This window comes from Cyprinodon variegatus, unplaced genomic scaffold (genome assembly GCF_000732505.1).
Source record: "Cyprinodon variegatus isolate N-32 unplaced genomic scaffold, C_variegatus-1.0 Scaffold607, whole genome shotgun sequence".
NCBI classification, from domain to species: domain Eukaryota; kingdom Metazoa; phylum Chordata; class Actinopteri; order Cyprinodontiformes; family Cyprinodontidae; genus Cyprinodon; species Cyprinodon variegatus.
This window is the reverse complement of record NW_015151060.1, coordinates 73,510-90,774: the sequence shown is the minus strand read 5'-3', so window position 1 is coordinate 90,774 and position 17,265 is coordinate 73,510. Positions and strand designations below refer to the sequence as shown.

The 17,265-nt window shown below is 37.1% G+C and overlaps 1 protein-coding gene across 1 annotated transcript in view; it reads right to left on the bottom strand.

Moving 5' to 3' along the window:
- LOC107096244 (plexin-C1-like) overlaps positions 1-17,265 on the bottom strand; it is a 36,016-nt gene that overhangs the window by 3,620 nt on the left and 15,131 nt on the right. The window contains exons 21-29 of the mRNA XM_015392818.1: positions 11,177-11,323; positions 8,413-8,581; positions 3,646-3,746; positions 2,107-2,182; positions 1,203-1,237; positions 1,001-1,096; positions 724-887; positions 497-644; positions 273-413 (exon numbers count right to left, since the gene is read on the bottom strand). Coding sequence (XP_015248304.1) covers positions 273-413; positions 497-644; positions 724-887; positions 1,001-1,096; positions 1,203-1,237; positions 2,107-2,182; positions 3,646-3,746; positions 8,413-8,581; positions 11,177-11,323 — 1,077 coding nt within the window. The remainder of the gene's footprint in view (positions 1-272; positions 414-496; positions 645-723; positions 888-1,000; positions 1,097-1,202; positions 1,238-2,106; positions 2,183-3,645; positions 3,747-8,412; positions 8,582-11,176; positions 11,324-17,265) is intronic.

Sequence of the window (17,265 nt, the reverse complement as noted above, 5' to 3'; positions counted from 1 at the left end):
ATATATATATATATATATATGTGTGTGTGTGTTTACTACTTTTAATTATAGAAATAATGGGAGAGAAGAATTTTTCCACTACTGTATTTTGGGGTTTTCTTTATGTTGAACACCAGATTGCATTAATCATAAAATGCCAATAAGTTCAAGGTAAAAACTAAACATCTGATCCTGTTTTATTTAAAATATTTGGTCTTGATGAAATTTACTGAGGTTTGATAATATGGTAAAAACGCTCCTCCATCCCTGGTGATGAGTTTATGTGATTTTACCTTGGACTCTCCCTGCAGGAAGTCTCTGAACTCAGCGTCGCTAACTTCTGGCTGCTCTCGGATCTGTTTGTAGTAAGCCTTCACCTCCTGCTTGAACTTAGGGATATCTTTGGCGTAGAGAAGCTTGTTGGTCGGTGCGTGCTGAAACATTTTGTCATTTAGTTATTTTTTACTTGGAGTTTTTACTCAGTTCTGCGATTGTGCAATGGAACGTGCTTCTTCACCTTCCCCAGCTGGGTCTCACTCAGGGAGAAGGAGTCCATGAAGGCCTGAGCGATGACGGACAGGCAGCCATCCACATGGGGGGTCTTCTCCATGTCGAACACAAACTGCGGGTTCTTCAGGATGTTGATCCAGAAGCGCAGTGGCAGGCTGGTTTGGAGAGAAAGGAAACCGAACGGTTCATTCTCACACTCACTGTCCAATCAGAGGCGAAGGAAGCCATCCTTACCTGTTGGTCTTCCAGATGTGTCGCACGTCTGGATCTGTGATCTTCATGTTCTCTGCCTGAGCATCCAGGAAGTCAAAGAAGTATTTGATGGCGAGTGGGGCTCTGCTCTGGGACATCCCCCAGATGGACCTGAAGAGGTTCTCCACATATGAATGAACGGCCACCTTAGAGCAGGAGACAGAACAACTGAACGTCATGAGGAAACCTTAAAAAAATCTTTTTTTTCCTACTTCTGTTTGTCCCAGCAGAGAGCTGCACTGGAACCAGTTGATCCTACCTTGGTGGAGAGCAGCTTGGTCAGGTACACCTCTTTCAGTTTGAGCTTCTTCCTCTCTGGGTTCCTCCCTTGCTCCTCCACCACATCAGGATCAATCTGCACCAACAACACCAACCAACCCATTAGCTGCACTCAATAACTATCCTGTTAAATAGGCATTAGAGCGAAAACTATGAAGTTGGAGTAAAAAACAGCCTCCTACCAAATGGAAGTACTTTCCACAGAAGTTTTCATCATCTAGAAAAAAAAGTAAACAGGAAGTAACGTGATCAGACAATTTATTGCTTTATTAGACATAAAACATGCAGTAAAACAAACCAGCGGAAAAAACAAACAAACAAAGAAAAACGTTATACGAGATATTGATTAATTAAAATGAAACCAACGTTTATTTGTTTCTGTTAAAGTGTAAAAAATAAATGCAAATTGGAATATTTACAGTGCCGGTTCTAGACCTAATCTACCAGGGGGCCCACGGTGAACCCGTGTTTTTTTATGGAGACACAAAACTAAAGATTGAAAAAAAAAAAAACATGGCAGTAATTCATTGATTGATTAATATACATTACTTAGCATAATATAATAATTTAGTTGTTATCTCAGCAATGAATTATTGATTGAAACATATTAGGTAGATTTCGAGCAGCAGTAATAATATATTTCTGACTAGAATTATCTGCTCCTGCAGATTTGAACAAACCACAATCTTAACCTAAGTTTAAACTTTGTGGTGTCCTTTGCTTCTAACTCATTGCAGAGTCTTTTTTAGCCATTGTTGATGGTAACAACAGTGCGGTAAAATGTTCCCCATTTCTTAGAAAAAAAACATTCAAAGAGCAACACTTTTTGTATTTAGAAGACCAAATATGAAACAACACCCTAAGACATTTTTCACACCTCTGTTGCAGAATGAGATCAGCATGCAGCATGACAATGAAGCACCTTCTTTGTGTCATACCCATCTCTGCAGTGCTGGATGATAGATACTTTCACTTTAAATTAAGGAGGAATGGACTATATTTAGAGAAAAAGTTTCCCTCCTTTGAAACTATGTTTAGCTATGATCTCAGACCAGAAGATGACGCTCTATGTATATCGGTTCTTACCTTGCACACTCCCCTGTGGGCTTAGCGGAGGATGAGTTTTAGTTGATAGCACTTTAATTGTTGCCCCATCATCAATCTAAAAAAACAGAATAGATTAACCAGATTATTTCCAACAAGTACATAAAGGAACTGGTTGAATTAAATAGCTAAATCAATCCAGGAGCTTCAGATGCACCAATCCTTTGTTCAGTGTTGAAAACAAATAATCCATTTTTGACTAAAAAGTGAAAAACTGAAAGCTAATTTGTTTTTCTATTTGAACAGATGTGTTGAAACTGAAAACGTTCTAATTTGGGCTCTTTAATACCGGCCCTATTTTCAGTTTCATACACTTTCTGATTTTGCCGTCTGTTGTGGCTTATAAAAAACATGTCCTGTACGAGTCTAAAGCAGAAGAAGTGTCCTCCATATTTGTTACATTCATGGCTGCTGGGTTATGTTTGTTGTGAAATCAACATCTTGCTCTACTTATCTTTTTTTTCCACATTTGAGGATAAACTAAACATTTGGGGACACATCTTAAAACCTTAGTGAGTTTCCCACATTCTAACTGCATTCATTTCATATGAAATCTAGAGCTGAAAAAATTAAGCAGATTAATCTTGATTAATTGATTATTGAAATAATTGGACGACAAATTATTTGATGATCCACCCGGAAAAAGAACATCCTTAATCTGTTAATGGCACAAATGTAAGTTCAAAATAATGTCAAGTTCAAAATAAATCTGAGGCAGTCTGGGTTGGCCTGACCTCAAATGGGTTATGATGCAGTATCATAAACACAAAAAGAAATACTGAGGCATTAGGTTTAAAGGCAGACATGAGGCAGCCTTATGGCGATCTGTAAAATTTACCCCAAGAAGGTGATAACAATTTGCACTGAGGCAAATGCATAATTTTATTGAAAGGAATTTGCAACTAATAAAGATAATGTGGATGATTTGTGCATAAAAAAACAGAGACATATGAAAAAAGAAAAAAGGAGAGAAAAACAAACTAGCTGTGATACATTTCATGTTCAGGACATCTTGATGGAGCAGAATGACCATATAAGCCATTACGCAGCATTTTTCGCCCCATCTTTTTCCCTTTATATAAAAAAAAGCTCCACCCTTTCTAGATGCGCTGACTAAAGGATGACCGTTTTCCATGTCCTCTGCTTATCAAGCTGTTGCATCAGAGGAAAACAAGTTGATTCCCTCTGACAGCAACAACTAAACCGGATCACAAGTTTCTTATAAAGTAGAAGTGAAACTGAGTGATGGCGCTGGTGCCATTAGCCCCTCCCCCCAAAAAAAACCTTCTTCCTCTTCATCTTGCAGTTTAGGCAACATTTTCTGTCCATATCATTTTTGTTGGTTAAAGAGTCACTTGCTCTGTCCACCAGCCCTGACTCAGCTCCACACCCCCAGCCTGCTTTCACAGCAGTAAAAAAAGCTGCATATGTATCTGTTTGTTTGTAACATCTCAGCCTCTGCACCGCCCTCATACAGTTGTTTTAAACTATGTAAATCTCTATTACAGTTGAAAGTCTCACCTTATAGTGTCTGAGTGTGTTGAGCTTAGTCACCTCCCCGATCACCTCGGAGCCTGCATCCACCTCCTGCAGAGGAAAAAACGATCCACCTTTCTCCAGTTCTGGAAGGAGAGAAAGATTTATTAGTTTGAGCTAAAGCAGGCGTCTTTGACAATCTTTAGGGACCCAGAATAAAGAAGAAACGGATATAAGATCCCCTGCAATGGGGTATGGAGGACCAGGAGAGTCAATGAAAAAGAAATACAACCATTGGAAATTCAGCTTTTTGTTAAAGACAAAATACAATTGTATCCATGATCCACAATTTGAATATGTATTTTCAAATCCTGTTTCTAAAAGAAGATTTGAAAACCGTAAAACATTTTGATTATAAATAACTTTCCTTATTGAACATTCAAAGAGGCAATTCCTTTTCCCACTTCTGTTTTCCTTTTTGAGCTTGAAATTTTTAAGCCTTTTTGGATTTGCATTTTATTTGGTAACACTTGAAAATAAAGTCCAAAACATTTCCGTAACGACTAGATAATATCTAGTAAACTAATCAGGAACTAATGGGAAGGTAACCAGTGGAGAACAACCCAACCCATCCTTATTATGGGAATACTGCTTCATTACCAAAGAAACAAGGAACTAATCAGGACCCATTGGGTAGTTTCATTTTACTTAAGAGTAGATAAAACATTAGTTAATGGTCAGGTGCTAATTAGCTAATGTTTGTTTCTTTATTAACTACTTGGTATGATGCTTTACTCCAAAAAGTCCATAGAATACTAGCTAGGCAATGATTTGGTCCTCGTTAAATGATAAAGATAATTAGGATGACAGCAGAACTAAAAAGCAAAAGTGATAACGTCTTTCATTAACAGGTTTACAAAAGAGAGAACCAATGAACTATGTTATTAACAAGAAACAGGTTTTTCTTAACACCTCCTCCAGCTACCTTGTGTTTTACAATTTAATTCAGTTTATTTATATAACACCAATTCACAACACATGTTGTTGTCAAGGCACTTTACAGTTCACCGGATCATCAAATTGATTCAAAGTTTTCTAACTAAGGGTCCTTTTCCCTTTTATCCTTTTTTTATTCTCTGTTACACCTACAGTATATTAAGCTACGGGCTCCCCACCACTAGTTAGAACTGAGAGTCCTCTTGGATGTTAGGTGAAACAGCAGCTTCTAAACAGAGCATGCAGGAGGAGAAATGGGCTCTCGCATGTGTTTAATAGGCGTTCCCTCTCGGCAACAGGTACAGGGTTGTGCATGTACATTTTATTTTAGTGGAGAGGGCGAGTCTTTTCAAAAATCAGTGAAAATCCTCCATTATACCTTTAAGCTTTGCCCTCTCAGGTTTAAAGTTTATTCCGAATCAACATTTCTTTAATTTCTGCTGTTGTTGTGGTAATAAACCAGTAGTCCCCTAATAAGCCACTCGTGAACTTTTAGTTCTCCTTGTTTTTATTGTAATTACTCATTAGTTCCTGATTGGTTATGCTCATTTCCTCAGTGAATACACATTAGTTACTGATTAATAATTAGTGTTTCACAGGTAACAAAGCAGCGGTGCCATAATAATCCTGGGCTGGGTGTTCCCCAGTAAGTACTGATTAACTACCAATTAATTCCTCATTAGTTCCCTGGGCGGTCTCCAGTAGTTAATCAAATTTCGTGTCATTGTTTCTTTCTACTTCCTTTCTAAGGAACAATATACTTACAGCTCATAGTTTTGTTGCAATTAATTAGTTATTTAGTTTCACCCTTTTAACAGTTTAGCTACAGTTTAACAGCTTATAAATAGATTTATGATGGCTAATAACTGGTTTAGTAATAGCTTATTAACAATGTTCTTCCAAAAGCCAAATGGAAAAAGGAAAGTGCTATGAGCATGAACTTTTCAAATATTTAATATAAAAACCTTTTTATAATGAGATTTATGAATTTGGTTTTTTAATATGAAAATGGATTTTGAAATAAATTTTTAAATTATTGAGTATTGTTTTCAATAATGGATTAATAAATACTTACAATTCCTCTGTAATAATTACATTTAATTTGTGCAATAAAAAAAACATGCATGTATGATTTGGATATTTAATTTGAAATGTTCTTATTTCTTTTTCAGTCTCTTCAGGTCCTCCATAGAGGGGGGTAGGGCAGTAGTTTCATGTAGATTTAACATGCTGATTTTTTTACTATAAAACAACGTACATTTTAGATTAACCACCCATGCAGTACCTCCCTCTGCGGGGGTCATGACATTGTTGAATACCTCCAATCTAAAGATCATGTAACCAAGTGTTTGCATTTCTTAAGATACAGATGCATTAAGTTCAATGCAGGAAATACAAGGTATTTGTTTTTGGTTGCATCTCCCAGTTTGAGCATGTGAGTAAGAAGCATATTTTCCTTATTTTACCAGCTAAGTGAGTTCCGATTGATGTAAAGTGAGGAAATTTTCCTGGTCCTGACTAGCTCTGTTGCAAGAGGTAAGGTTTGGGGCTGAGGTGTGAACTTGATTTAGTTTAGTGTTAGGGTGAGGTTTGCACTGTTAATGGTTAGGTTTAGGGTTCCTGTCAGGGTCAGGGCACAGAAAGGGTTAAAGATATGTGAAAATCAATGGGAGTAAACACATGGTCCTCACTACATATAGCAATACCGGAATGTGTGTTTTAATGAGAAGGCAAATTATTTCCTGAAGCAGAGGAAGCTTTTTTTTTATTATTAAAGAAAATTGTGCAACCAGAAAGAAAGACAAATATTTTTTTGTGGTTTGACTATAAATAAAAAACACACTGTGGTTTAATAAAACCAAACAGGTTTACAATGGCTGTGTCTGAATGTCCGCCCTAATCACTATATAGAGCACTATATAGTTTGGTCACTCTTTTTAAATGCTGTTAATGGAAATCAGCTGTGCTAAGGCAAGCAAAGCTCTAAAACCTGCAGGACAGGCGCCCTTAAGGAATGAGGTTGGCATGCCTGCTGTAAACTAATGCAACCAATCGTTTTACTGGATGCAATATCAAGGAAAAAAAACAGCATTACTTCAGTATCGTCACAAACTATTTTCTGCTGATTTGTAGCAATGGGTCACGCAATAAAGACAAAACCTCAAAAAAGATGACAGTAGGATGACAGTAGGTTGTGGACTTACAAGTTTACATCAAAAACTTTTAAAAATCCATTGAAACCTCCATTTCCTACAGAAACGGTTGAGACGAAACCCTCAAACTACCAGCTACAGCAGGGGTCGGCAACCCAAACTGCTCAAAGAGCCATATTGGACCAAAAAATAAAAAATAAAAAACCTGTCTGGATCCACAAAAATGTCTTATATAAGCCCAATATGGCAACACAGGCTCTAAGTGTATTAGCCCATTATAAAAAAGGACTATGTGGGCTTAAATATATAATAAGAATTAATGATTACATTTTTATCCTGGAGCAAATGTGACATCTTGTAACTACTCTGCTGTACGATATTTGGTCCTTATATTTTAAATTCCTTAGTAGCATGAGGTGAAGGAGGAGCAGTAAATGCTCTCACTGCATGGTTTGTATGTATTAATGATCAGTGTATTAATGTATTGATGAATTTATAGAGACATGATAAAGAAATCAGATTTTAATTTAAGAATTTGGGGAAAAAATGGAAGAAAGTTCCCATCCCTGCATCAGAGCGCTACCTGTTCGATCTGTGAACGATTTTCCATGCTTGCAACAAAACTAGCAGCAGTAGTGGAGTTTGGAGACGCAATACAATTCTTAAAGCTATATTTGCTCTCCTTTAATTTATCAAGAAGTTCTACAGTCACACTTTTTCTGTCACTCCGAACTTGGTGGTCAGCTGCAAATTTAGCATGCCTTCCTTGGACTTTCCAAATTACTCTTTTTATTTTTTGACAACTTCTCATTACAAAGCAAACATGCAGACCATCCTTCCGCATTGGTAATGAAAGCAAATGATTTGGTCCATCCTTCTTTGAATCCTTTATTCTCATCAGCTATTTTCCTTTTTTTCCCCTTGGGATCCATGGTCTGAGACACTTCCTCAGGTTTGTATACAACAGCCACCTGCCTGGCACCGTGCTGCGCTGAAACGTGTGTTGCAGGCTATGACACAAATCTTTATTGACAGAAATGTTTACATTTGATGTTTTGTATTTATTAGTCTAATTTCTACAGTTTTGGAAAACATAATGAATGTTTATTTGACCTGCTGCATACCATATTAAAACAAAACAAAAAATCAAAATTTTTTCAGTTTCATACATTTTTGAAAAAGCTCCAGGGAGCCGTAAGGGGGGCGCTAAAGAGCCACATGCGGCTCTGGAGCCAAGGGTTGCCGACCCATGACGTACACTATATAACACAGAGAGGTGAAATAATGTGTCCAAAATACTCTGTGGTTAAGTCAAGTTTTAACAAGTCATTAATTGTTGGTTCCAAAATAAACAGTTAGTAAATGGTGCTAAACACCACAAGGAAAGGAAAAAACCCAGCAGGTTTGAATGTGGACTCTGATCGGAAATTTAAAGACCAAATAAGGTCTGGCAACACAGCAGCATATTACAACCTTATGAACATTTTCTAAATAAAGTTTACGGTTGCTAATCAGATAGAAACCATGTCAAGCACTTAGTTTATCACTTGTCAGTGTTTTAAAGACAAATGACTTTTTTCCCTCTGTGTATAAAGGTTGCTATATAAATAAATTGTTTTTAACTAAGGAAGGTAAGAACTGTGGACATATGGGTCGAACTCACCGATGCAAACGTCTCTGACAGGCGTGTTGTAGGGGAAGCCGAACTTGGATTTGAAGGTGTTGAGGATTTTCTCCTTGAGCTGCTCCACGGTGTCACAGCTGAGAGCGTCCACCTCCAGAGGCTCGCTTACTTCTCCATCACTGCCCACTGCAAACAGCACCTTCAGCTTCTGAAGGAGGAGAAACAATCAGCTCAGATCTCAATTTATTTTCATTATTGTCTGCTTCATGAGAAAAGGTGTTTATTGCACACAATTTGCAAATTTCATGAAGTAAAATTGCTTTTGATTAGCACTACTTTGCCAAAACAGGCAAAAACGTACCGATCCAAAAAAAAAACAGGAAAGTGTTTTTAAGAGATCAGAGCAAAAACAGACACAACATAAACTACAAAATGAGTGCACTCTATGAGCTCTATAATTTTAAGCTGTGAGACTCCAAAAACTCCAATAAGCCAAAGGGAGAGTTGTCATCCAACGAAGCTATTGAACATTGCTGAACACTTAAAATTACTGGTCTACCAAAATTACTCTTACAGGAAAACCATAAAGGAGGAAAAAATGTCCAAACTATGTCAGGCCTCGTTGGTTATTAATAAGATAGAGAGAATGGGCAAAAATGTCTTTGTTGGAAAAATTCAAGACCAAAAAACCTTCCAACAAAAAGAACAGAAAGTGCCATCTTATATTTACCAGAACATGTCTTGATGACGGAATATGTAAAACCATCTGAAAGCTGTGGTTCCTGTTGCATTTAGTTTGAAACTGACAAAGGGTTTGAAAAAACATGAAATGACTGAAAGTAAAACACTGTAGTGGTAGTGTGTTGGTCAGTGGCTGCTTTTGCAGGCACTCAAAGTTGTGATATGAAAGCTGTTAAGTAGACCTGAGGAAGAACATCAGGTCATTAATTTCTGCCATTAAGCTGAGACAAACTCTTTTCTTAAATTGTGTAGTAAGTTATGCAATCAGATAGAAATATATATTTTTTTGATGATGTAAAACATGAAAGGTACTTCAAGGCTGGATTATTGTAATTCTTTACTATCAGAAAGTCCACAAACTCAGGTTATCCAGAGCTATAACTATTGTTATGCTGCTATAAGCTTAGGCTGCTGGAGGGCATAGGGACCACTCATTATCATTCTATCTCTACTCTGCATTTCTGCATTATTTGTTACTTTAACCTCTAACTTTATGCTCTCTGCTTTCTCTCATCCTAGTAGCTTCATCCGGTCTGTTCTTGTTCAGCTGTGACTCCATCCTGGACAGAAATATCAGTTGGGCTGCTGCCTTTAACACCTTCATTTATAGATGTAGGAGCCTGGCCTGTTTTTCAGTGTTGTCCTGTTTCTGTTGCTGTGACTAAGTGGATCTTCTCTCTTTCATCCTCTGACATGGAAACTGGCTCAGAGCTTTTCTGGTTGGACGTGTCTATCCTGGACGGGGCGTTAGTGGAGTTAGTTAACAGTTACCTTTTGTATTTCTGCTTCTTTTTGTGTGTTTTCTTCTATCCCTTTGAACCCCAGTAGATGGCCGCTCACACTGAGCCTGGTTCTGCTAAAGTTTTCTTCCTGTTAAAAGGGAGTTTTTTTTCTCTCCACTGTCGCTACATGCATGCTCGCTATGAGGTCTTTCTGTCGAGTCAATGAGCCGATGCAATCAGCTGGTTTTGAACCAATCTGACTTTATGATCTGGTTGAATCGTCTCTGTAAAGTGCTCTGAGATGACATGTAAGCAGTAGTGTTTTTGGCAACCATCTTAGATTTGGTCTTAGTCTTCAGGACGAAAACTATTACTAGTCTTAGTCCCATTTTAGTCCCTATGAAATGTGATAGTTTTAGTCAGTTTTATGTTGCAAAGAAAAAAGATAACCTTTACAATTTCGTATAACAACCAGATTATTTACCAGACAGACAGCTCTTTCCTAGATACTACAATAGCTGGATATAGAAAGCTGCCATGCAGTTCATCATTGCTGTTGCGCAGAAAACCTTGATTTATATGAAAATACATGTAACCACAGTTTTTAATCAATGAACTCTGCTCTAATTCTTTATTTAAAGAGCCCTTTTACAGGTCATGTGTTCAAAAAGCCCTGATGGGACATAAATACATTTTTACGGCTTCTTCCTGGGTCAGCATTGCCTGGAATTTCCATTAGACCAATAAGTCGTTATTACCTAGCCCCCCTGCGTTGTTAGCTCTCATACAGACGACAAACCACTAAACCATTTCTCAACATTTAATACTGTTTGCTTACTGCTTTCAGATAACACATCTATCAGTCGTTTCTTCCTCTTCTAATGTGTTAGATGCAGGCCAGAGGGTTTTTATCTGTAGATCATAGATTTTTTTTTACACTTTCATGTGGTAATCAAAAAGCTGATAAGTATTTTTGAACCTGTTTTGTTTTGCATGTTTAAAGAAGACTTTTTATACATGGGGAGGAAGTTACCATCAGTTCCTGTGTGCTGATAAGTTCTTTCTTATTTCCAGAAATGGATTCAGTTCAGTGGACACGCTGGAACATTAATGGATATATAGCATTAAAAATGGTCATCGATGAGGTAAACGTGAGCCTATTGAAAACGTTTGTTTCTTTAGTTCTGATGTTACCAAACCAGAGAAGTAAAAACAGAACAGAGAATCAGGAAGCTTCACTTTTGTGGAAGTACAACGCACTGGAGCTCTTATGAAAGAGTTTTAACCGAATCCGCCTCATATGAAGTGTGTGTGTGTGTGTGGTGGGGGTGTCTGTGTACCAGTGGGGTGAAGTCCTGAGCCTGCCAAAGCAGCCAGTCCTCACTGAGCGTATAGAGAGCTTTCCCCGTCACACAGTCCACGGGGCCCTTGGAGATCTGCTGCGTTAGCGCGCTCACCAGCAGGAACAGATGCTGGCCGACACTTTCCTGCACAAAATCAGATAAAACATACTGTTGGTTAACAGGGTGCAGCAAGTTTTAATAATGTCTGCTTGGTGTGGTTTAGATAAAAAATTTACATTATAAATCACATGTGAAGCTCAGACACAGATAAATACACACATAATTGTCAAAACTAAATGTACGAATTTATCTGTTTATTTTTTTTTCTTTTTACACATATTGGTATGAAATACTGGACATCAGATAGAGACCCCATGGATGAATGGGAGCAACTGTTTAATAGTGATTTGTTTTTATGAAAAGTGAGAAGTTGACTGTACCACCTAGCTTCTACTCCACTATTCTACCTTTAGCATGTTATGAAGCTTTAAAACAGAGGATAAATTTAAACTGTCTGATGGCCACATAGTTGGTGGCCCCTGCAACTAACATTTTTTTTTCATTTTGAGTTCATTTATTTTGCAGAAACATTTTAGCAGGCAGACACGATTATACAGTTATTCTATTTATTTGGCAGCATTGAAATAAATTAGCTCAAACTGTAGCATGTGCATTTAAGTCACTTTAACATTTTCTGTGGACTGAGGGTTGAAACAACGGAAGAAAAAATTGCAAGCTCATTTCGATCCAACCAGAGCCGTGGAGATAAGAGTTGCAAACTTTTAGGTTGCAATGGTGTCCAATAGTTCAGCTCATTCAAAATACAGGCAGACCTAAAACTTTTGGAAATTATTTCACCAACTACCCAACTATTAGGAAAAGCTCACTAATTGAGAGGCTGTAATCTATATTACAGTTCTGTTGTCAGCGATTTGAAATGGGTTTATCTTAATCTAAAGCCTGTTTTAAACATGTTTAGTTGATTAATTTGTAACATTTATAGATTTTAACATTTAGATTTCATGACCAAAGATGAGTAGGGCAACTTGAATGTAATTTCTACTAACTGTCATTGTTTTGCACTTTTTGGTTCTGTTTACCGGTAAGTTTTCTTTTTTTTAATTGATTTATATTTGAGTTCTCTGTATTTCTTGTTTTTCTGTTGCCCTTTAGTGTCAGTCTGCTTTCCCTAGCTCCCTTCTAGCTTCTTCTGTCCACACCTGCTCCCAATCAGTTCATTAGCCTAGTCTTTGTTCTGTTTGACATTTATACTGTTTGCTGGTTCCTAGTTGGTTCAAGGCTCCTTGTATGTATTTTCCCGACATTTCTTTGTATTTTGGTTTCCTGTATTCAGTTATTTTTGACTTTTGCTCCTGTTGCCACTTTTTGGATAATAAATCTGCAGGAAACCACCTCAGCTTCCGTCTCTGCATTTGGGTCCTCTTCAATCCTCCACCCAACTTGACACTAACATAAAGGGTATTAAGTATAAATATTTATCTCTTTTCATTGTATGTATTGTATATAGGGTGACCAGACTTCCTCTTTTTCCCAGACATGTCCTACTTTTCATATCTAAAAAATGGCCGGGGGAGGAATTTCAAAATCATCCGGGATTTTGGTTGACTGCAGAGCAGCAGAACCGAGCCGTCAGGTCCATAGCTGGTCCGGGAAGTCAGGTAGAAGGAGGTAGGGAGCCAGCGGGGGACGGAGCAACCAAACCCGACCCAGTGACGGTAGCTGCAGCTACCCCTCCCACAACAAAAAGGGTCCTCATTTTCAGAAACCCAAATCTGGTCAACCTATATTATACTATACAGTGCATGTCATTAATAAACTGTCCGTTTTATCCACCTCAAGCTATAGGTATATCCCTTCATAAATTAAAGAATTATTCTATATTAAAATGTTTATTTGATAAGACGTGTATTTTCACATTCTGGGTATCAGATATGATGCGGTTTCACAGAATAAACAATAACAGAGTTAATGATGCTGAAATGTTTACTAAATATTAGTGCCCTCGATAGCAGAAACCGTAACCATGGTGACATTTGCCTGAATCACTGAGGAAGTGGCTTTTTGAAAATGTGCCATTTGAGTTGTTTCTTTTGGCATGCCCATAAGCTGTCACAATAATAGCTTTCTGTTTAAAACTGGGTTGGAAACATTTATTAATACGACCATATAAGACTTAAGAAGATATTTTTGCATCTGCTGTATTTAATGTGAATGTGCTGAGCAGATAAAAACAGAAACCATCATGTGAAGACTAAAGCCTTCAGATAAGGCTATATAAGTAAGCGTTACCCCAGAGTGATCAGTTTAGCTGCAGTCTCTATGTTGAGAAACCAGCGTCATTAACCATGGCTTATCTCTGCCATCTCTGAAATGAGACTAAAGCTGTTAAAGGAGCCGTTATTTTAGGCCTGCACAGCTGAGAGGTGGTGATGTATGACCTGGAGGCTTTTCTTACATAGGGGCTTCATTGACACACGCACTTCTGCCTGCAGGTTAAATCTGATTAGTTTGGAAAATATTAAAATCATCATAAAGATGAGAACTGACCAAATATACTGACTTGACCTGCAGAAGTATTTTGTTCCATAGGAGAGAAAACCGATAGAATAGAAAAAAACCTGCAAGTTCAAAGTTTGACTGTATTTTCTCTGTACATCACGTTCAGATGACACGTGTTGTGAAATGGTGCTATATGAAGAAACTGAATTGAATTGAGTAAATATTCTGCAGAAATTCCAAAATATTCTGAAGTTATAGGAAAGTTATTTCCAAATATGGTAAATGCATGTTTTAAAACTTTAATGATGAGGATGATACTCCTTTTTTTTTTTATTTCAGGCAGACATCTCACCAACAAAAGGCAATAATAAATACTTAAATTTTTCTAAATGTACATCCAATATCTTACTATCAAATTTACATGCTCAAATACATGTTAATGCACAACTTATTCTGTGAGTCTGAAAGGGAGTATGATGAGCTTAATGCCAAGAAGAAAACCAGGATTTGATTTGAATTTGTAAAAGTTGATCAGTAAAACAAAATAAATCGACTTCAAGCAAATGAGCAAAAAAAAAAAAAAAAAAGGCTGAGAAAATACAGACAAAAATAAACCAATTTAAGGTCAGATTATAAATATTTGTCAGGGTCTGCTTTGTGTGAGGTCTATGTTCAGAAACCCAACTAATTAACAGGGGGGGATTTACCATTAGGCAATACTAGGCAGTTGCCTAGGGCCCCAAGTTTCTGGGGGCCCCATAAAACTCTGTTTACATGTATGATGAATACAGCAAATTCTTATTTGTGCACATTAAATATGTTTTTGATAAACATCCTTCTGGTAAAATGCCATTAGAATGCTTATAATAGCGTGTCTCAGCTCCCCCCTTCAGTGTCCACCACACTGGACCAGTCCATTTGCTGCACATATTCAGAAAGGTCCAAACAGACATTTGAAAACAAACCATGTGAAGAGCAGTGTTGAGAAACTTTTCTTGCTATATTTAGCGACTTTTCAGACCCTCTAGAGGTTTTATTTTTATGTAGTCCAATTAAAACATCGCTAGAGCCAAATCTAGAGACTTTTTTTCTGCTACTGGAGACTTTGGCGGCAACATATGCAGCGAACACTGCAGCAGCGAACTCTGCTCTCCAGAGCAAGTAGATTGGTAACACCCCCCTTCCTGCTCTTCTCTATATTGTCTGCTTTCATGATTCATGCAGCTATTATTTCATAAAAATGAAAAATGGAGAACAGATAAGCAGATCATGGCTTGTCTAGAGTGAAAATAAGGATTGTTATTGACTTTTGCCATTTCCTTTTTGGAAACACAGGAAGGAGCAATCAGCTTAGTGTGCTTAGTGCTTGAGACAGCATGACAAGTCAGTGGAGTACAAAACATAGAGAGGAAAACAACAAGAAGAGAGGGACAAAACGTAGAAAAAATAATGTATGTCTATTAAAATTCTTATATCTATATAACGGGTCTCTTTTATGTGTTGTCTTTCCAGTTCAGACGGCCCCCTGCCATTCTTTGCCTAGGGCCCCAAATTTCCTAAATCCGCTCCTGCTAATTAACAAATATTATGTTCGATCTCTACATCATAAAGGTTAAAGAGGATTAGAAATATTTGACAGCTTGATGAAGAGCAATAGGTTGGTGTTTGGTAAGGCTCAAAAGTATTCAAAAAAGACCAGAATAAACCTCTTTCTGTTTTCTACTTCTCTCTTCTGCACAAAGGGCCAAAACTAAAAATATCCTTCTTTACGGTGATGCAGAAATCCTTCATGCATTTGTTAGATTAATGGATTTTTTTATTCTTACATCAGACATTCCAGACCTTTCTTTAAAGCCAGAGTGTTTTTGATGTTTCTGCTGAACTCCCCAGCAGGGTGTGGCAGAACGCTGTTCGCACTGAACCCGGTTCGGCTGCATGTCTCTTCCTGTTAAAGAGGAGTTCTCCTTTTTAACTGTTAAACATCTGAATTGCTCAGCATGAGGGATTGCTGCTAAGACTGAGACCGAATACCTTTGGCTGGCTTTTCTTATAATGAGCACTTCATACCCTCAATGTAAATGCATTGTATTAAAATATAGGTCTGTTTAATTGACTTTGAATTTAAATTAGTTGGATCTTTTTCATTGTTTCAAGGAAACTGATGATGTAATTTCTTTTTTTTGTTTTCACCTTGTTGGAGTTTCTTGGCTGAAGGCTACAAGGATCCGGCTGTAAAATCTTAGATTTTTTTTCATGATGCTAAGAGGTGTTCACAATAAACCTCAGAGAGGTAACACCTCGAAAAAAATTTACAAATCTAAATAAGCTGCCCTCTGTGGTTTCTATAAGATTTAATCCAGGCGGAGGATGGATGTGATTCTGCTAAATCAGTTTATTATATTCAAATGTTTCATTCTATACATGGGAAAACCAGGGACAATTTCAACAGGGTTTGTAATTTTTCTTCAATCAGAAACAAGCTGGAGCGTTGGCACCAGTACTGCACATGATTCATCACTGGTTTAAATCACCTTTCTCAATTTAAACAGGTGGTAACTTGTAACTTTTTAAATGCTGTTTTCATGAATCATATCACCTAGTTTAGCTCGTATATGAGGTTTCACCATGACAGACAGGAAAACAGTGGGAACACCTGGTATAGACCACATGGCAGCGTGTTTAACCGTGTTTTTTTAGATTTATTACTTTAATATGATGCATTTAATCAGGTTCAAGCAGGGACAGGACATTTATGTGTGCGCACGCTTTTTTACAACTCTGCTTATGTGCTAAGGGGAATATAGTGATCTATTTGTGTAAAAATATCCATAAAATGTATAAAAGTGTCAATATTGCAAATATATTCCTAGTTGTAATTATTTGGTTGTGTACTGTACCTTAGTAGATACCTTAGTAGGTAATCAAGCGTTTATGGCAGCTAATGTTGTTGCATTTTCTACATTGTGGTTTTCACAAATGCTTTTTTAAGCCTAATTTTCTCAATCATTCATTTTTAAAGTGAATGCATAAAATGACAATTGAAGAAAAAATGTATTTTTCTCACAGATTGTTACATTCCTTCTATGTCATTAAAGGCCTAATGTATATTACATCAGTTTGAATTCTTGATGTCTGCAAATAAAGCCTTCTCACCTTGGGAATTGTATAACTGATATCGAATCAAAACTGAACAAAAAACACTGTAAAATAAAACATATTTTAATTAGAAAGTAATGAAAATACATAATACTTAAACAGTGAAATATTTATTGTTTGTATTTAGATACAATTTTGAAATGTAATTTCATTAATCTGCTAAATTTGCAGTATAAATTTAGCTTTTGTCTAATCTAAACCATCTCTTAGTAACCTGGTAAAATGCAGAAAGTGTTGCAACTATCCCCGCCCTTCCTACACAGATTATTTTGGATAAGTATTAATCTCATTACATAGCCCACCAAATGAAAATTGGTTGAAAAGACATTGAAAAGACGACAGATTTACGTCAAAACTACATCTACATTTGGTTGAAAAGTAAAAGGTAAAAAGCTTTATTTTTCAGATCG